We start from the raw sequence: 20,269 nt of genomic DNA on the forward strand, positions 1-20,269 counted from the left end.
AACAGAGAGAGACAATTACAATAGGCTGTCCATGTGGCTGGAAACCCATTGAGCATCCTGTGACTCTGGACCATCATTCTCAGAGCTGTGCAACATCAGTGCTAGCCTGGGGACTCTCAGGTATGCAGAAAAATTGATGGGTTGATGGCAAATGGTGGGCCCTTCTCCTAAACATCTCTTCCATGTCATTGCTGCACAAGAGGCAAGGAAGAGTGTTTCTTTTAGGATGCACAGCAACATTCATGAAATCTCAACTGGTTTCAAATATGGAACATCCAGTTCTCATTGTAACCAAACTTATAGGAAACTTCAGGTGGAAAGGCCAGCTGTGTGGGATGAAGAAGGCAGACACAGATATCTTTTTTAAACCAGCTTTGGACAGTGAATTGAATTTGCACAGGTCAGTTCAATCTTGGCACTTCTAAACCTCTCAATAATTCACTGCACAGCTGTAATAATTTATAGCACAACTTTCTGAATGTAGCTTTTGAAATCACAAAAGGACAGAAATCCCATGGTCTCATGCCACTCTGGCAGTCCCATGGCTTATTAGCAGGGCTGTAAAACCAGGAGGCACCAGGTGAGACACCTCAAACGATCCAGAGACTGGCAGCAGCAGGGTGGGAGGCAGGGGAAAGTCCCATGGCAAACCCCTGACATGACACTGAGCCCTCGTGCCAAATTTCAAACCCCCACTCTGAAGCAAGGCTATGCCCAAGCCATTCAGCAAAAAGGTCACCAGAAGCACTTCATGTGGTGCAAAACAGCTTCTTCTGCCCTCTCCTCTTGTGCTTGGTGCCAGGTGTTGGCTCAGCCCATTTGGCTGGATCTTTCCCTCAAAGATGTCAGAGGCAGCCCATACAGCATGGAAAAAATCACCTCAAAATGCTTGGCAAAGCTTTAGTTGACTGAAAAGGGGGTTGTATAATGGGATGTCTTGAGCAGCTTGAAAAGCAAACATCCCTACCAGAGCTGCCTATAGTGCATTGCCTGTACAAGGTGTGTAAATGCCTTCTTTTTTCTCATATTTTTCCAGCTGCAATGTGTTCACTCAGCCTTAAAATTATGTCAGTGGTATCTGTGACTATCATCTGCCTCCTGCCAGCACAGGACACTTTATATGGGTGCAGTCACAGGGAGTTGTGCCCTTGGACATCCATTGCTCCAGGAGTGTCCAACCTCGAGCTACAAGGCAAAAGCAAAACCAGCCTTTTGTCTCAGGCATTCATAAGCAGCTTAAATAGGCAACAAGAGGGCCTCCTCTGCAGTGACAGAGTGCTTTCTGGCAGCTCCCTGCTAGCTTTGCCTGCTGTCCAGAGCACAGGAGCTTTCCTCTGGGCAGCCACAGCTGAACTGGAACACTTGAAGGGTCTATTTTGCTCTCACAGGCACTATCAAAGGGATGCTGCCAATCAAACCTTCACTCTGATGGCTCTCCATGTGCCATGTGAGTACCATGTCTGTGCTAGATTAATTTTTTTTTTGTCTCTCTGATGGCTGTAATAACTCTTATAATCTCTCTCCTAACTTTTTTACACCTGTTCCATCCACCAGCACAGCTGAGAGCAGACTGCCCACTGCCAGCACTGTGGATCCCAACCAAAGATTATGGGCATACAGGTTTTCCTACAGAAAATGAAGTCTCTGGTGCAAGTGAGGCCTTGTGCAGCTGTGCAAGGAGTCCTGGCACGGGCAGGTCGATGGCCCCAGGGACACAGGGAAGGTGAGGGTGGAGGTCTGGCTTGCCAGGGTGAAGTAGAAGTTAGAGGAAGGAGTTGCCAGGACCTGGCTGATGTCCCTGCTGTAAGAATTGGCCCAGATAAGGGTAACAAGAGCAAGTCCTAGTATCTTGGCTGAGACATCTCCTGAGTTCAGCACAGTTTTTTCTGTAGTGTGAGTCCCTGTGCCCAAACTTCAAAATAATCCATACCACATCTGCAGTCCTAGTGAGGAGCAGTAAAGGAGGGAGAAGGATGTGCTGGAGGGCAGGCAATTCTGTGCCTCGAGGGCCAAAGAGACTCCTGCTCAAGAGGACTGGAAAGCTTTTGTGCAAAGGTGGATCAAGGGGTGGAAAGGAATATTAATAAAGGTGGTACTGACTGATGGATACAGATAGCAGAGAGCAAAGCCCAAGGGAGGCTGGGGCAAGAAAGCCCAGGGAATGGGAATGGGAATGCTTGATTTGATTTTTAAAATGAGCAGTGAATGGCAGGAGGAATGGGGATGTGCTCAGCAGAGCATTGCAAGATTGGGATTCACTGCCACCGGAGATTGCTGAGACACAGAGCTCAGGAGGTCTGAAAAAAATGCATGGGCATTTATAAAGGCTGTGGATATCTCCAGGGTTACCTCATTGGAGATAATCAAGCAGAAGGGATATAAACCAGAGCTCTTCAGGGGACATGCCAAGTGATATATGCCTAGAGTTAGGAAAATATTTCCTATAAGCAAGTTAGGATCGGCCATTCTGGTGTTTCTCGTTCTGGGTTTACAGGACTCGGCAACTGGGCACCTCCAGAGAGAGGAGAGTGGAACAGATGAGCTGGGAGCCCAGTCCAAGGCAGCAGTCTCTCTGGTCCTGGGTCCTGCTGCGTGAGAAGGCATGTGAGGAATTATAATTCCCTTTGGACATGTGACCCAAATTGCAGCCGGAATTTGCATTCCTCGTGCCCGCTTCCATTTCATGTCTGCCCCCCGCTGCACAACAGCACCTGCAAGAGGGTTTGCTTCTGTCTCTGAGAGCCCTGGCTCAACAATCTTTTCAGAGACAATAAGAAGAGTATCTACAAAGGAAACCAAACGGTAAAGAGGAGTCAGAAATATGTCAATACTGTGTAAAAGCTTATCCTTACAAAACAAACTTGCTCAAAGAAAAATCAGCTGTCACTTTAAAACCTGACGTTAAGGTTTTCAAATCGCAGACCTTAATCAGGAGTAATACTTGAAGAGGAACAAAGAGAATTTATGATGAAAAATCACGACAGTTGAGTGCTAGGCTCAGTGGGACTAACTGCATGACAATATGGATAAGAATTATAATTGCATTATCTTAGCCTGAAATCACTGGCCAGAGCTGGTTTTTTTTGGTCAGCAGAATTTCTGAAATGGCTTCATTTACTTTTTAAGCAAACTTGGAAGGAGAATTACCAATAGATTATGGCATATCCATCCACTCTGTTAGGGGAAAGGAGCATTTCAGAAAAATATCCTAACATTGGCTTAGAGCTTTCTGAAGTGGGTTAAAAAAGTGACCTTTATGGGCCCTTCTAAAATGACATTAAGAGGTGAAGGCAGCTTCTACTGATGAAAGTTAGAGGATCCAAACCCATGATGCTCTCACTTTATTCCACACATTGTACTTTGACCCCAAACCCCAGTCAGACCCTCCCCATGGTGACATTCTCATTTAATCAAGTTTTACATCTTATTTACCTTTTAAAAATCAGATTACTTCAAACAGGAACTAATCCTTTGCCTGTTAAAAACAAGATACCTCTACCTGAGTCTACATTTTCTGCAATAGGAAACTGTGAGTTTACCTCCCAGCTCTACAGTCAAATTCTGATTCAAGTTTCATCCCAGTGAACCCAGTCCCAGTTCCAATTGCCAGCTCTACGTTGCTGAGACCTGGTGGGAATAGCTGGGGGTTCCCAAAGCAGTGTTGTCCCAACCCAGAGCACTGTGAGATCACAGAGAGGGGAAGCAGAAGCCAGTGCAGATGGGAGAAAGGAGCAGACGTTCCCCCCCTGCCTGTACCTGGATCACTGCTCTCACTGGTAAGCATTGCTCTGATGGAACAGGAATTTGCCCTGAGCAAAACCTGGAGCCTGAACCAGGGAGCATGAGCGAGGCAAGGGAGATGTGAACTGCAACAAAAATTGGCTGATCATGGCAAATCTGCTGCTGTCCCATTGCAGCATCAAATATCTGGCAGTGCTACATCTCTTGGTGCTGCACAGAGGGCCAGAAGCTCTGTAGGACTGGCTGTCCTCGCTCTCGAGGCAGGAGGCAGCGAGCCCTGTGGCACAGGCAGCACTAGCTGGGACCAGGCATCTGGGATTGATGCCTCTCTGCAAAAGGGAACGAGTTACTTTAACTTGTTCTGCACAAAATAATAACCCAAACATCTGTGCCTCTAATTCCTCCTTCAGCAGCAGCAACAGCTCCGGGGCGCTGATCCCGCGGCGCTGCCTGGCAGGGAGCACAGCTCTCCTGCAGCCAGCCAAAGCACCAGCTGCTGCTGGATGTGCTCAGGACACCTTCTCTGAGCAGCCTGGCCACCCGTGCAGGTGGCTGGTGGCTCCGTGGGGCTCAGGAGTGTCCGGACAGGCGGCGTCACACAGGCTGCCTTTGCCAGCACACACAACTCCTATTGCAACACAGCCCGCCTCGCTCACTGGCTGCTTTTATTCGTCTTCCTCAAAGGCTTAAATAAACAAGAAACAGGTTAAAAACAAAATCTTGGCCCTGGCCCCTTCCTGAGCTGGCTGTTCCATGATGGCTTCCGGCCCTGTGCACAAGCTTCCCCCTGCAGAGGGAAGCGGCGCCGTCCTGCAGCTGCCTCGAGTGGCAAATGAGGCCACGTACCTGCCTTTGATATCGGTGCCAGGCCCCTGGAGCAGTGCTCTCCACAGCATCCTGGTGCTTTCCACATGGAGTGGGAACTCAAGTGTGCTGGTGGGAGCTGGAGGAGGTTTGCCTTCCCAGGGCCATGGCACGAGGGGACAGTCCCTGCCAGCTGGGTGCCAGCTCCACATGAGAGGGCATTTTCAGAAGACAAACCTTGCACGCCTCTCTCCAAAGCCTTTTTTGAGGGGAAGAGGAAAATTTAATTCCACTTGCAACGTGTCATGAACATAAAAACAATCTTGGAGGAGCTCATCAAACCGAGAGAGCTTTTGCCCTCAGGACCTGCAGTGCAAATTGCACTGGAGCAAAGCTCCTCCGGCCATTTTGCTGAAGGGACATTGGGAGCTCATGGCAATGATCCCCTGCCCGAGATCACTCTATGACATCTGGGCAAGGCTCCCAGAGGTTTCAAAACAATTCACGTGCACAAAATTGCCTCACAGCACCTTTGCGACGGATGTTTTCTATTCTTGCCATTCAGAACTTCCAGAAACAGATAAAAAGATGCCAAGGTACATGACGGGACTCCGTGCCAGCTACTGTGCACTTCATCCTATCCCAAGCTCCCTACTTTCTTGACAAGACCCAAATGAGTTTCCTCACAGTGCATTTGAGGTCTGGTTTTCTGTGTGTATTAAAGAGCTTTATGTCCATCATATTGCTGCTAAAACATGCCACTATCTAGTGCTGGCAATATGTCCCTTACTAGGGCTTTAGAGTGTTATAGATAAGTTATGTGGCATTTTCCATTTAAATTAAAATAGATCAAGCTAAACTCAAGGGAAGCTGATAGCTGCACTTTCATTTTATTTCATTCTATTTCCTCTTTATGACCCATGTTACACTAATAATCAAAACTTTGATTATAGGTCCCTAAGGCACCATGTTGCACACAGGCCAGGCTGGAAACTGCCTCCAGCTCTTCTATTGCCAGGGTTTCAGCTGCCAGGCAGTGGCAAAAGCAGGGTGATTGATATCAGTGTGGCATCTTTGGGTCTCTTTTCTCCCTCTACAGAGAAAGTCTCTGCTTCTTGTCTCATCTGGCCTGAATTCTCCAGGCATGAAGATACAGATATGAAATTTGCCTGATTCTGGCATTTGGTGATGGTGCCAATAGGGATCTTGAACTGCCAGTGTGGACTTTGCCACACTGAGCTGCATACAAGAGCTTTGAGGAGACTCTTGCAGTGGTCAGCCCCAGAAAGGAAGCTAAAAAAACCCCATCTGTTGAGGGTAGTGCTGCTGGGAGTGGATGGATTGGCCTCACAGAAGATGGAAACATAAAGGAATCACAGTGTCCTGCTGCAGGCACTTGCCAGCACCCAGCTGCTGTCCTCCTTCTGCAGAGCTTCAAGAAACTCCTCTAAATGGTTTTGGCTACACCAAAAAAAAATGTGTTTAAAACGAAAAATATAACAGGAATGATAACGCTAATCTGCAAAATAGGAAGCTAATAACAAACTCTAAGCTTTCTTGTCTCCCTCATATTTGTGGGGCTGAGGAATCATGGAATCATTGAATGGCCTGGGTTGGAAGGGACCTTAAAAATAATCTACTTCCAGTCTCCTTGCCATGGATGGGTATGAATGGGGATGTGGTCCTTCTTGCCTGACTGCCCAGCTGAGCTCCCACACCTCAGCTCAGCTCCAAAGGCAGGTGCAGGTGTTTGTACCTCACAGTGCCTCTGATGTCCAGGAAAAAACTGTGCTGTTCAAGGTCTTATTACCTTGCTAAAGACTTCACACACTGGGGATTTTAAAGAGTGGTTTGTACCATACAGGAAATCCCACAAGTGAGACCTCCTTGCAAAGGCCTGGACACTGTGCCAAGATCCACAGGCTGAATTTTGGCCACAGCTGTTTTAGAAAAGTCACAAAGTTCAAAGAAAATATTGAAATGGCTGCATGGCTTCTTCTCCTTGCAGCAGAGCAGATATGTGGGGACCTGCTGCCTGCCCTGCTCTGAGTGGGAGGGTGGGGTGAGCATCACCCACTGCTTTGCCTGGCTTGGATGTCATGCCTCACCCTCTCACTTCCATGAGTCCTGCACCACTCCAGCCTGTGGCTTCCTCCTCACAGCTTGTTAAGACAGCAAAGGAAGTGAAGGGCAATAAAACAGAACACTGACCTTTGCATAACACAGGCCTTTTCCAACTTTGACATAAATTCACGAGCTTTAAGGTTTGTGCTTGGGGTCTGGGATGCAAAGCATTTTTATGCAAAGGTGATTTGGACCCTCACGGCTGCGGAATGTGTGCACGTGTGTGTGTGGGGATGATGGAACAGCAACCTCAGCAATGGCTGGCTGTGGACAGGGGTCCCTGGTGCTCCTGCTGGGCTGCACCACCTTCTGCCCAGGAGCCACGGAGGCAGTGGGTACCAGCAAGTCCCACAGGTGGGCTGTGTGGGTGGCACTGTCCCCATTCTGGGTGCACCCTGAGCTCTTTCTCCAGCACCCTGCAACCCTCACCACCAGGATGCTTCTCCTGAGATAAAAACACTACTCCTGGAGAAAACCCAGAGTCACTGCCATCCTCACTGTCCCTGCCACCAACGTGGGAGATCGAGACCCAGCGTGGCCTGGGTGGGCAGGGGCTCATTGTCAGGATGTGCCTCGGGCACGGCGCCTCTGCCCAGCCCGGCTTTCTGACCGCACAAAGAAAACATTTGCCCAGACACAGCCCGGCCCCTTGCCACGTTGAAAGCCTTGGCTGCCAGCAGCTGGAAGGGGTCATGCAATGCCTCCCCAGCAGGACACAGAGCACAGGACGGGGAGACGAGTTAAACGAGGCTGGCTTTTAGAGCCTTCCTGAAATCTGCCCTCATAAAAGGCAGCTGTCTGGAAACCTGCTCATCGGGGGGAGGAGAGTCTCCCTGGGAAGAAGGGAGGCTTGCCAGGCCTGCCACCGCTGCTGCTCGCACGCAGGCGGTGCTCCCGCCCCGGCTGCAGCAGCCTGGTGAGACAGCGGGGAGGTGAATAACACTGCGGGCAAGGCACCCTGCAAGCAGGGCTTGCCAGAGTTCCAGAGCCCCACATACCATGGGGTAGCTCCCTGTGACACTGCACACCCCGGGGAGCACTGCCAGCACAGGGGACCATGCTGCCATCTGCTCTGGGAGCAAAGGGCTTGCTGGAGAGAGCAGAGAATTCAGGCACAATGGCTGAGGGGGTATTTCCCAGCTGGTACAAGGTCCAGAGGTATCTTGGATACGTTCTGACAAGCTAGGATGTGTCTAAGGGCTGACTGATCCTTCCCTCTGGGACAGTGGGTTCTAGTGATCATCACATATACCTGTCCCTTCTCCTGAGTGTCTGTGCTGAGCTCTGTGCTGTCCTGCTTGTGGTCTGGGGCTGTGCTGCAGCTGGTGCCTATGCCTATGGAATACTTTGGCTTTCCAGTCCAGTGCTGCTTATATAATGCACAGGACTTCTCCTTGCTTGCACATTCCAGGTAGATCTGGGGTGGTGGCTGAAGCAGACAGGCACCAACAGATCCCCTGATTTCTCCTCCTGTCCTTCTAGCTAAAAAGCTCAGTCCTTCCCAACCAGAACCCAGGAGGACTCATACAGCAGCGGCTGGACTCTTTGCTCAGAGCCAGCCGGCTCCAAGTAGCCAAAAACACACACTAGGCTTCTCCTCTGACTTCTCTCACATCTTCTTAGCACTCACCTGTCTTCAGCCAAGTGTCTGGAACGGGATGGTTTCTGTTTCTTAGAGGAGGGAGACTACTCTGTCTCCTTGTCTTGCACACTTGGATGTAGAAGGACTTGGCTTCCCTCCCACACCTGACCTCTCAGCCTCCTCCTTTATTCTGAAGGAGCTCAAAATGACAAGGCTCTAATAAACCCACCACACTGTGAATGAGAGAAAATAATTTAAGAAGTGATGAATGACACATTCTTATTTACTGTAATTACATAGTGTGCTTCAGGAAGGTATTTTCCTATTGCTAATCCAAAACATTTATAGTCCCTGTTCTTGCAGTTTTCTGCTCCTTGATTTCCTTCTAAGCAGCCACTCCCAGGTGCATGCAGTGCTCCTGTAAATCTCTGCCCCTTTGGAGCTAGCAGGGAGGAAGGGGATCTGTGCTTCAGCTTCTCCAGCCTCAGCTTTCCACAACTGCATTTGCAGTGAAGGAAGGACAGAGGAAGAGTGGAACCCTGAAGTTTTGTTTGCCCAGTGTGTTGTTTTCCTGCTACATTTTCTAATGGGCCTTATGTGTAACCACCAAAAATATCCAGGTCAGTACCATATGGCCTTATGTCCAACAGTAGTGTTCTAGGTTTATCCTTTTAAAGACTTTCACACTGTTTCTTCTTCTTCCACTTGATTAAAAAAAAATAAAAAATAAAAGGAACATGTGCTTCTATGCATGACCCAAAAGTCTTTCTTCTTCTCCCAGAAGTCCATAAAAATGCATGCAGAAGGCCTTAGTTTTTCATCAAAATTGTAAGGAAGTCCTTTGCATGTCCTGGGGCCTCCCAAAAGACTGGAATATGCTGGGTGTTACCACTTCAGGCAGTTCTGAGGAGCAAGCCACTTGACTGGAAGAATCTGAAAAAAAATATATCACACCAACCCTTCAGGCTGTGGTCACATGGAACTATTTTAGGGATCCCAACCACCCCACAGATCTGCTGAAAAGTTCTGGATTCAGAGTTTCTCCCTTGAGCTTTGTGCAATCCTCCCTTACCTCCTAGGACTTGGAGGGAGAGGACATCTTTCACTTGGACATCTGGCACTGGTGTCCTAACAGACAAGCTCCAGGGCATTTTGTGAAATAGTCTGCAGCCTTTAGAATCTGCTCCAGACAGAAACCCAAGGACACCAGGCAGTGCAGCCCATTAATGAAATGAGTCTCTCAGATACTGTTTCATGGGGTGTCTCTGTGTTTCTGTGGGACTGTTATTTGAAATAGGGGCATTCATCTCCTATTGCAAATAACAGTCCCACAGACTGCATTTTTTGTATGCATTGCATGCAAATTGCATGCATTTTCTACATCCTTCCTGATTCTTAACCAACATAGGACTTTTTCACTTAGCTTAGCTAAGGCTTGTTGGAAATGCACTGAAAAACAGTGTGGCTTAAAACATTTGCCAGCTTTTAAAATAATAATCTCAGAACTTCCTGCTCCAGACACCACCTAACAACGTGCTCTATAGGTTGTTTTCATGCACGAGAACTTTTATGCCTTATTTGACCTTTCACTCCAGACTTTTCCACCGTGACCAGAAGGCTTTTCCCTTGGTATCCATCACTCCATTGTACTCCAAATATTTCCCAGCTCATTTTCTAGTTGTATCCTACTGGGATTCTTTCTGTGATTAACCTTCAGGAGCCCACATTTCTCCTCTGGCACTTCCCCTTCTTGGTTCTCCTAAGTCAGCTGGGAAGTATTTGCACATCCATGAGTGGTTTGAGAGGAAACAACATCTCCCTCTCTGCATTCATCCCTCTGAAGAATCAACTCTTTGTGACACTGTTGCACTGCATCCCAAAGGTTCTACCTGGATTCGGCATCCCTGCCGAATGACTCCACTTATGACCAGAGGTGTTGTAAATTGTGCAGTTGCAAAATTGCCATTTTCCTAAAGACTTGGGCACATTGCATTTGGGAATCCCACAGAATGAGCTAATGCAGGGATTCACAGCCTATACCCCTGTACAAATCAGTACACTGATTACACTGTTCCTCCTGTGCAAATAACCAGCAGAGCCCATCAGTAAACTTAACCACTGGCAAGAATTGCACAGGTGGAAACTGCTAAATCTCATTCTGCTGGCCACTAAAATGGTCTCCATCTGTCACTGTGCCCAAGCAAGGTTTTGCAATGTTAACATATCTATACACAGCACATCTCTCTCTGTAACAGGAGCAGAGTCCTGTGGACCTGCCGCTCTGGGGAGCGGGCCAGCTCCGGGCAGTCTCGCTTTTGCTTTTTTCAGTGGAAATTCCCCATCACCAGTTGGTGGAGCACGCTGAAGTCACCTGCTCGTGGAACAACTCCCTTTCCTTTGGGACAAGTTAGAAACTGTCAGCCTTGAACTTACCACAGGCCACGTTGTCCATGCACCTACCACTTGTTCAAAGGTCTCGGCGTGTACCCATAAATAGCCTAAGCACAACAGACCTCTTGAAAGGTTGAGGCCATCCAAGGCCTCCTGTTGGCATGGTGTGCCCTACCTTCCCCAACAGCCTCTCCAGCACAGCTGGGGCTTTACATAAGCCCCCAGCCATCACTAAACTGCCAGGTCAAGCTTTGCTGAGAAAGCAATTTTCCCTTCTTTTTCTTTGTCTTTTCTGCCTGTTGATTGATATACATTTTCAGATCTCTTGTGACTGACCAAACTGAACCCATCATCCACGGGGCCTTCATGCTCAGACAGAGCTTCTTTCCAGGGACTTCAGAGGGGGAATTTAGGTGAAAGATTGTTTTACTTGTTCCTGGTTGATGTTCCTGGAAGGCACCCAGCAGACAGGAGATCCTATCTATATTACATACCCAAGATCTGACTGACCTGTTGGGGAAGAGTCTCTGAAGGGCCCAGGATTCCAGGCAGGCTTCAGACTCTCCCATCAGTCAGGGCTGGCAGTGACCTCAGAGTGGAGTCACCTTTATTTTTTACTGTCCTTGAAGGCAGGACAGGTTCTCAGCCACCTGCAAACATTGAGCTTCACTGGAAACACACCTTTAAAGGGAATTTCCAAACTGATGGGATAAGGCACAGTTCCTGGTGTTTATCAGGACATCACCATGCCTTATTGCTCCAGTGCCTTGTTTCTGACTTCCCCAAGTTTGGGAAGTGTCTACATTCTCCTGTCACCACAATCCACTACAAAATGATTAACTCAGTCACAGTTAGCCCAAGGGCTGGTTTGGGAGACTGGCCCATCTCTGGTATCACCCATTTCGCATGGCCTAAGACGAGCCAAAGTATAGCAGACTGTGACCAGTGTCTGCCTGGTAAGATTTTTGTACCAGTCCTCCACAGAAATGTGGTCCTGACTCTGTCCCCCAGCTGGAACTCTCCCCATTTCCTCATTCTGCAAAGGGCTCGCTGCACTTTGTGTCTTGTCTTGGCCCACCACGTTCCCACACTCAGGTTATTTTATTTCTGCTTCTGAGCTCAGCTCTGTTTTTGCATGGCCCCTGTCTCTCTTGCTTTACATACATTTGGTGTGTGTGGTATTCTCTGAGGTGGAAGTTCTCTTTTCTTGTCCCCACGTGAGCCACAGCATGGCGCTGACAGCACTGACCACCTTCTCACTGCCTGCTAACTGGCCCAATGCTCTGCTGCAGCCCATCATTTAAAGACTTGGCACATTCCTCAGCCTCTTAGGGCATCTTTGGCTTCCCATTAAACACAGAGATACCATTCCTGACTCAGAAAGTCTCTGCCCTGCAGGTCACCAGGATCTGGGAGACTGGCATAAGGAGGTTGCATTGTGTCCATGCTGTTTGTCTGCTCCTCCCAAAGCATCTCCTCCAGGTCTCCAGGACCTTTTGTCTGACCCAGCTCAGATTTTTACGTGCTTACATTTCCCTTTTTCTCTGATCTCAATCTGGTCATCCCCTTACTGAAAAAACCTGTTATTAGGTCAATGTCCAATTTCCTCTGGTTGAATACTTTGTTATTCAACCAAAATAATCCAGATCCTTCAGTTGAATTCTCTTTGTCCCCCACTTTGTGGCACACAGCTGACCAGCTCTCTCTAATATGATGGTTGATTCTAGTCATACAGCCAGACTAGATAATTTAATCTCTTTTCCTGAAGGCTAGTGCTCACTGACATAAGAACTGACCCCATCAAATTGGCTCCTAGGCCTCCCATTTCACAGCCATTCCCTCATGCCATGATTATGGACAGAGCTGTACAAATCTCCCAGGTGTATTTTCCTCAAACACTGTGGCTTTTGCACTGATTCAGCTGGGACAAATAGTCTGATTCCTTCCTCCTGGAGACTGGAAATGCTGGTAGATGATGGTGGTAGGCCGTGTGCTGGCCAGCTGATCTGCAGCAGGAGGCTGTTTTTTTCCCTGTGGTAACCTGCAAGCCTTCTATATCCTTTTCTCACAAATTTTCTCAATTTCTTAACTCTTTGCTGTGGTTCATCTTGGCTTATAAATTGGCCAAAGCTTTTGTTGTGCCTGTTATTTTCTGGAAAACATTATTTTGCATGATACTCATGCTGATGATCACCTCTTTTATCCATCCTGTCTTTTTAAACTGGGAGTCTTCCAGAAGAATTTTGCACTCTCTCTGGACACTGAAGTCTTTTATCCTTGTCTCCAGGTGACCTCTTATAAAACTCTTAGAAGTTTCCAGATGTTGTTTGAACTCCTTTTGCAAAGTCTCCAGCTGTCTCGGCTCATGTTTTGAGTCTTTGGTAATTTTCAATTTCCGCTCCCACTTGGTTCCAGAGGACTAGGAATTATAATTTTTCCTAGAAGCTGGGTCTCACCCTGGACATTCTTTCCATATTTTGAAGATCTGCAGGTTTTTTTGGAGAGGATGAAGCTAGCAAAGAAATGCTCCAGAAATGTTCCAGGTGTTCCATAAGGAGGTTGCTCCAGAAATGCTCACCCATCCTGCTCCCCACCCTGTCTGTTACAGAAACCATGAAAAGCCCTGCTTTCCTGCCCATAGGAAGAATCACCTGCAGGGAACTGTCTTTTCTTTCAGAGCTCAAGCTCCCTTTGAATCAGCACTCCCCCAAAAGTTCTCTATGTGCTTTAGATCGGGGTTAAGCTCCTTTTACTTGGGCTGTTTTCTTGATGCTTTTTCAAGGACCAGTCCAGTGAGGAGGAGAGATATTTTATGCTGAAGCTGCTTGTTTCTCTCCACTGACTAACGAGAGCCTGCAGCTCTACCTTAGATGTGCAGCATGGGTGACTGACATGGGGCAACCAATATGTCCTTGATGAGTAACTTTCCCTTGCAGTCTGTGGTCCCCCTTCCCTAGGGAACTGCTCTGTAGTCCAGGCTTACCCAAGAGGAAGATTTAGGTTGGATATTAGGAAAAAGTTCTTCCCCCAGACAAAGGTTGAGCACTGGAACAGGCTCTCCAGGGAAGTGACCACAGCCTCAAGACTCACAGAGTTCAAGAAGCATTTGGACAATCCTCTCAGGCACTTGGTAGGATTGTCCTGTGCAGAGTCTGGAGCTGGACTCCAGGATCCTTGTGGGTCCCTTCCAACTCAGAATATTCTGAGTCTGTGAACATGTATAACAATTTGCTTTCTGCACCAGCAACAGATTCTCCCACCCACCTCTGTAGCAGTCCACAAGCCTCTCCTTCTGATTCTGCACCCCTATAACCTATATGCACGTGGCACAAATGTATGTTTTTTTGGTTGTTTTTTTTTTTTGTTTTGTTTTTTTGTGGTTTTTTTTTTGGTTTTTTTTGGTTTTTTTTTTTTTTTTTGTTTTTTTTTTTTTTGTTTTTTGTTTTTTGTCCGGTTTAGCTTTCGACAGTGTGGCAATGCCATCAAGTTAACAGGGAAAGAGCTGTGCAAGCCCGCAGTGCCGCTTGCTGCTTGCCAAGCAGGAGCCTCAAACACCTCATCAGAGCCTTCGCTGCTCCTAAAACCTCATTCGCACTTTGCAGACGGGCAGTGCGGTTCGGCAGCACCTCCCACCCCCCCCACCCCCCCCTCCCCCCCGCACACAAAAATCACGAGTTACCCTTCTGGCCAGATTACCTGTAAAACACGGTCTTTAGACAGGAACGATGTGAGGTTCCCGTCTCTATTTTGGCAGCCGGAGGCGTGCTTGGTATTTATTGGGGTAATTCCCCCGCCTCCCCAGCCGCCTGGATTCTGTGGGAGCCCGGGTTTGGAGGTCACACACCTCCAGGAGCCGGATCCCGGGGAAGGGAGGGAGCAAAACTGAACCAAGTGAAAAGCAAGCGGTCAGCGCTGGCGGCGGCTATGGATAGCCTCAGCTGACACTTTCCGCCTGCGGTTCCCGCCGGGAACACCGGGGAGAAAGCCGCCAGCCCGGCTCTGAGAGGGGGTGGTGGTGTCCGGGGTGTCCGCTCCCCCCGCTCCGCACGTGGGGCCGGGGCCGCCGCGCTCCCCGCACACGCTGCACACCCCGCACGTTGCAGGGCCACACATGCCGCGCCGGCGTGCAGGCACGGCGCACCCGCGGGGACACGCGGGGACACGCAGGCCGGGACACGCACACGCGGGGACACACACACACGCCCGGACAGCGCCTTTGCCCGGGGCACGGGAAAGAAGAGCATCCCCTTCCCTGGGACACCGGCACCCCGTCCTTCCGCTGACAGGAGGGTGCTGGCGGGCTGCCCGCGAGGGGCGGGGGGCGCGGGGCTGCCCGGGGCTGGAGGGGCACGGCCCGCGGTAGCCCATGCCCGGTGCCGCCCAGTGCCGCCGCCTGCTAGCGGGGGGCGGCGGGGAAGGGCCGCCCGGTGCAGCCCGGCGGCAGTGATGTGGCAGCAGGTCGGGTCACGTTGCCGGCCCTGTGCTCGTACCAGTGTGAGACGGGATTAGGGAGGCGGCTGTCGGTGCCGCCGCCGCCGGCGGGGAGCGGGGGCTGCGCGGGCGCGCCCGGCGCGCAGGGACGCGGGCGGGGGGGCGGGGGGGTTCCCGCCCCGCCCCGTCCCGGGGCTGCTGCGGCTGGTCACGCTGCACCGGTGCAAATCCTCTGCCAATGTCACCCCCTGCGCCCCGCAGGGATGCGGGCTGCCCGAGGGCAGCGTCAACAGCAGATGTGTTTACATTAGAGATAGACATATTTTTATATGTATGTGCCTCTATACGTTAGTCCGTCTGTGTAGAAGGAGCGCTTCTGCCGCGGTCTGGCGTTGCAGGCAGATCCGGCTCCCGTCCAAAGGTCGGGAGGGAGAGCTGCCGGGAGCAGCGGCGGCCGGGCGGGAGCACCGGGGGACGAGAGCTGCGGCACAGCGGCGCCGGGCCAGGGACCGCTCCGCACAGTGACAAGCGTGTGCGTGCGCCTGTTCGTACCCACGCGTCCTATAGCAATCTATAGAAAACGTATGGCGAACGTGACCCCCTAACCGCACCCCCGAAGAGAGGGGCTCGATTATTAGCCCCTTGATGCCGTGGGCACGTTTTCCACTGGCGGGCCTCCTCCCCGGATCCAAATTAAAAAAAAAAAATACAGTAATGAAAGTAAAAATATTTCATAACTATTAAAATTAGAAAAATCATACAAATAATAAAAACACAGTGAGAGCGGCAATCATCCCGGCGGTAACGCTGACGATGACAGCGGCAGCAGCAGTAACACGGGGGGAAGCCGCTGTCTCGCAGGGCGGCCCCGGGCGGGCGGCGGGACCCCCCCGTCCCCTCCCCGGTCCCGCCTCCGCCCGCGCCGCACGTGAGCCGGGTGCGGGGCTGGCTGGCGGCGCGCGTGCCCCGCGGGCAGGCGCGGCGGCGGCGGCGGCGGCGGCGGCGGGAGCTGCGGGCGTGTGCGCGGGGAGCGCAGCGAAGGCGGGCAGGGGGGGAGCGGCAGCGGCGGCGGAGGCACTTTGGGGGGGGGGGGCGGACGAACCGCCGCACACTTTTGGCCACTGCACGGGAGAGGGGGGACGGAGGCTGCATGTGCGCAGCGTCGCTCGCGGATCTCCCGAGACTGATCTCAGCATCCCGCAGGCTCAGTCAAAAGCAGCGACGAAACATCAGCCGCTGCCAGACATGGATGAAGGAATCTCCCGCTTGCCGGAGAGGCAGCTACTGGAGCATAGGGATTTTATAGGGTAAGGCACCGGGGCACTATCTCCGTCTCGTATCTCTACGGCGTTTCGTCTTCTTGAGAAAGTGCTGGGAAGCGCTGGGAGCGGCGCCGGCTCCCCGGCGGGGCGCGGGGCTCGCCGCCTCCCTCCGCTGGCGGACCCAGGCGAGCTCTTGCCCGGCCCTTCGGGCAGAGCGCTCGGCACCCGTGTGCCCACTCGAGGAGGTGCTAGGCAAGCTATCGCTGCACTTGCCGATGCTGGATCTTTGTGTTTTTCTCCAGGCTGGACTACCCTGCCCTGTATATGTGCAAACCCAAAAGAGGCGTGAAGAGGGACGAGAGCAAGGTAAGGATAAGTTTCTGGGGCTCTCTTCTCTCTTAACCGCTTAATTTGGGCTCGCTGAATTTTGCAGAGTAGCTTCGCTCCCAAGAGCATCCCCGGGGGGCTGCGCATACAACTTGCCCCCCGAATCGCAAGTGGGTTTACGAGCGAGCTGGCACGGCCGGGAGAGTGGTGCCTTGACGATAATTTGCGCGGCATGTGGTCCGCATGACATTTGTTTTGGTTTTGATCGGCGTTCCGAGGGACTCTGCCTAACACTTGGCTTCTCCGGGTTTTGCTAATTAGGAAACGTACAAACTGCCACATAGACTGATAGAAAAGAAGAGGCGAGACAGGATTAACGAATGTATTGCCCAGCTGAAGGATTTACTGCCCGAGCATCTGAAACTAACGGTAAGATGCCCAGGAGCGTGTATGCCCGTGCGGATGCAGGCGCCGGCAGCCTGCCCGCTGCGCAGCCCCCGGGACGCCGGGCTGCCCGCCTGCTGCCCGCCCGCCGACCTGGCCCTAATGCCTCGGGGACCGGTCTCACCGAAGTTAACGGAGGCGGCATTTGGCAATAGCCAAAACGTACCGGGAGATAGCCAAGCCGCCCCCTACCCTTGCCTTTGCAGACGCTGGGACACCTGGAGAAAGCGGTGGTGCTGGAACTGACTCTGAAGCACTTGAAAGCGCTAACAGCCTTAACAGAGCAGCAGCACCAGAAGATAATTGCTTTGCAGAATGGTAAGCGGGGTCCAGGGAGCACCGCCGCTGGGGCGCACCGGGGGCGGGCAGGGGGAGGCGCGGAGAGGGGCACCCCATGCCGGAGCCGCGGGTAAAAACGCTGTCCCCTCGGTCTCCCCCGCAGGGGAGCGGTCCATGAAGTCTCCGGTGCAGGCCGACCTGGACGCCTTCCACTCGGGCTTTCAGACGTGCGCCAAGGAAGTGCTGCAGTACCTCTCCCGCTTCGAGAGCTGGACCCCCCGCGAGCAGCGATGCGCGCAGCTCCTCGGCCACCTGCACTCCATCTCGTCGCAGTTCCTCCCCGGCCCTCAGCTCCTCTCCCCGCCGCCGGGCCCCCTCAGCAAGGGATCCACCTCCTCTTCCTCCCCGCCCGCCCCCCCGTGCGCGCCGGGCCACAAGCCGGAGGGCCAGGCTAACTGCGTGCCCGTCATCCAGCGGACTCACGCCGCCGAGCTCAGCGCCGAGACCGACACGGACACGGACAGCGGCTACGGCGGGGAGGGCGAGGCGCGCCCCGAGCGCGGCCCCGCGGCGGCGGCCGGCGGAGCGCTGCCCGCCCTGGCCATCAAGCAGGAGCCGTCGGGGGACGAGGTGCCCCCCGCGCCCAAGCGGCTGAAGCTGGACCGCGGCGGGAGCCCCATGCCCGGCCCGCCGGGGCTGGCGACGCGGGGAGCCGAGGCGGCGGCGGCGGCGGCAGCGGCGGCCGCGCTGGTCAGACCCGACGCCGCCCTGCTGGGCTCGCTGATGGCCCTGGGGGCGGGCGGCGGCGGGGCCCCCTTCGGACAGCCGGCGGCGGCCCCTTTCTGCCTGCCCTTCTACTTCATCTCTCCCTCGGCCGCCGCTGCCTACATGCAACCCTTCCTGGATAAAAGCAGCCTGGAGAAGTATCTCTACCCCGCCGCCCCCATCCCGCTCCTCTACCCGGGTATCCCGGCCCAGGCGGCCGCCGCCGCAGCAGCCGCCGCCGCCTCCTTTCCCTGCCTCTCCTCCGTGCTCGGCCCCGAGAAGGCGGCGGCGGCCGCCACCGGGCTGCCCCCGACGCCCCACCTCCCGCACCCCTTCGCTGCCGCCGCCGAGGCCGGCGAGGAGCCCGAGCCCGCAGCTGCCGAGGAGCCCGGCGCCGAGGGCCCGTGAGACGCCCTGGGGGCTCCCCGCCGCCGCTGCCCTCCCCTCGGACTGACGGGCCGTCGGGCCCGCACTCGCGCCCCCGAGTTCCTACGGAGGGCAGGGGTCGCCGGGACCGGTGATCGCCGGGAGCTGGCGGTCGCGGGGTGTCGGGCCCGGCCCGGGGGAGTCCTGCTGTCAGGGCAGCGTGTCCCGGAGCGGCCCCCGCAGAGGACCGTCGAGGATAAAGTTTGCTACTCAGTATTTTTTTAATGTTTGGCTTTATAAATGCATAAATAAGGAAAAAAAAAAACCAAAAAAAAAAAAAAAAAAGAAGAAGAAGAAGGAAGAAAACATAGTAAGGATACTTTTTTTCCCCTATATATAGAGTAATTAAATGTGGCACCTTATTTGGAATGGGTTTCTACAGTGTGTCCCTAAGTCCCACTTGGGAACTTGCACTTGTTGTCCGGGAGACCTGGATGGGTTCAGGGTGAGGGCGGGGAGCAAGGCGAGGGAGGAAGGGCAGAGCCCAGCACCTGTGCTAGCACTTTATGGAGACCCGGAGTGTGGAGGATGCACCCTGAATCCAAACCTGCAGTGCCTTGAGCACCCGGGAATGCCGCTGGCACCAGCAAGTTTTGGGTGTGCAAGGAAAAGAGGGTCAGACCCATTACATGACCTTGTGGTTTTTTTTTTTTTTGTTTGTGTTTTTTTTTTTTTGTTTTGTTTTGTTTTGTTTTGTTTTTGGCTGAGGTATACAGGTGTGGCAAGTGCATTTGCTCTCACCCCATCTTTATTTAATTCAGTATGTACCCAATAGATTTCTTTTCCCCCAAAACCTTGCTGTATAGAATGAATGTTACTGCACTGAACTACAAAAAGAAACCCCTTTCTCTCCCCCAAAAAAACACAGAGCAGCTTGTCAGCCTGAACTCATTTTATTCTAAATTCTGAGTGACACAAACTGGAGGCCGTAGGTAAACACCTCGCTGTGCAACCAGAAACAACCCAGTTGGGGTAAGTTTCCCATATGGGTTTTCCCCTCATCCCATGCTCAAATACTGCGTTTTCCCTTTCTGGAGACAAACCAGACGCCAGATAATCACACAGATAAAGCTTTTATAATAAGGCTTAAACCAAGACCTTGCCTAGATATTTTTAGTTTGTTGCCAAGGTAGCACTGTGAGAAATCTCACTTGAATGTTATGTAAGAGGTGAGACACCACAGCCTGGCGAGGAGTGTGTGCGTGTCCGGGGTCCGTCAGTCCATTTGGTGCATCTGCTGCTGCTGTTGCTACTGTTTGCCTCAAACGCTGTGTTTAAACAACGTTACAAAAAAAAAAAAAAAAATCTTACTAGCCTACAGAGTGGCTGTATGTAAATAGTTGTTAATATATCCAATTAATGATGTCTGACATGCTATTTTTGTAGGGAGAAAAATATGTGTTAATGATATTTTGAGTTAAATATCTTTCGGGAGGATTTGCTGAAAAAGTTGCACTTTTGTTACAATGCTTATGCTTGATACAAGCTTATGCTGTCTTAAATTATTAAAAAAAATAAATCCTGTCTGCAAGAAACCAGCTGTTTTAGAACAGTTTAGTATGTGATATATTAGAAATCAATCTTTATATTCAGTATTTTCCAGCACTCCATGAATTCTATTATCTAAATATTTCCACACTATTTTGTGATTTAAAAACTTCTTAATAAGGAATAAAAACTTTAATACACAAAA

General features: G+C 51.8%; 1 protein-coding gene and 1 long non-coding RNA gene across 2 annotated transcripts; one reads left to right on the forward strand and one right to left on the reverse strand.

Annotated features, from left to right (window-relative positions):
* Positions 1 to 8,516: 8,516 nt before the first annotated feature.
* LOC146763365 (uncharacterized) lies at positions 8,517 to 15,000 on the reverse strand. Its single transcript, XR_014951744.1, has 2 exons — positions 14,339 to 15,000; positions 8,517 to 9,184 (listed from the first exon to the last, which is right to left on the reverse strand). It is a non-coding gene; the product is annotated as an uncharacterized LOC146763365 (long non-coding RNA).
* Positions 15,001 to 16,066: 1,066 nt separating this feature from the next.
* On the forward strand, positions 16,067 to 20,269 carry BHLHE41 (basic helix-loop-helix family member e41). Its single transcript, XM_021538657.3, has 5 exons — positions 16,067 to 16,380; positions 16,638 to 16,701; positions 16,984 to 17,091; positions 17,313 to 17,424; positions 17,549 to 20,269. The coding sequence occupies exons 1-5, from the start codon at positions 16,319 to 16,321 to the stop codon at positions 18,556 to 18,558; spliced, it is 1,356 nt and encodes a 451-aa protein (XP_021394332.1). The 5' UTR covers positions 16,067 to 16,318; the 3' UTR covers positions 18,559 to 20,269.

The sequence above is a fragment of the Lonchura striata genome, chromosome 1A (assembly GCF_050655825.1).
Source record: "Lonchura striata isolate lonStrDom1 chromosome 1A, ASM5065582v1, whole genome shotgun sequence".
NCBI classification, from domain to species: domain Eukaryota; kingdom Metazoa; phylum Chordata; class Aves; order Passeriformes; family Estrildidae; genus Lonchura; species Lonchura striata.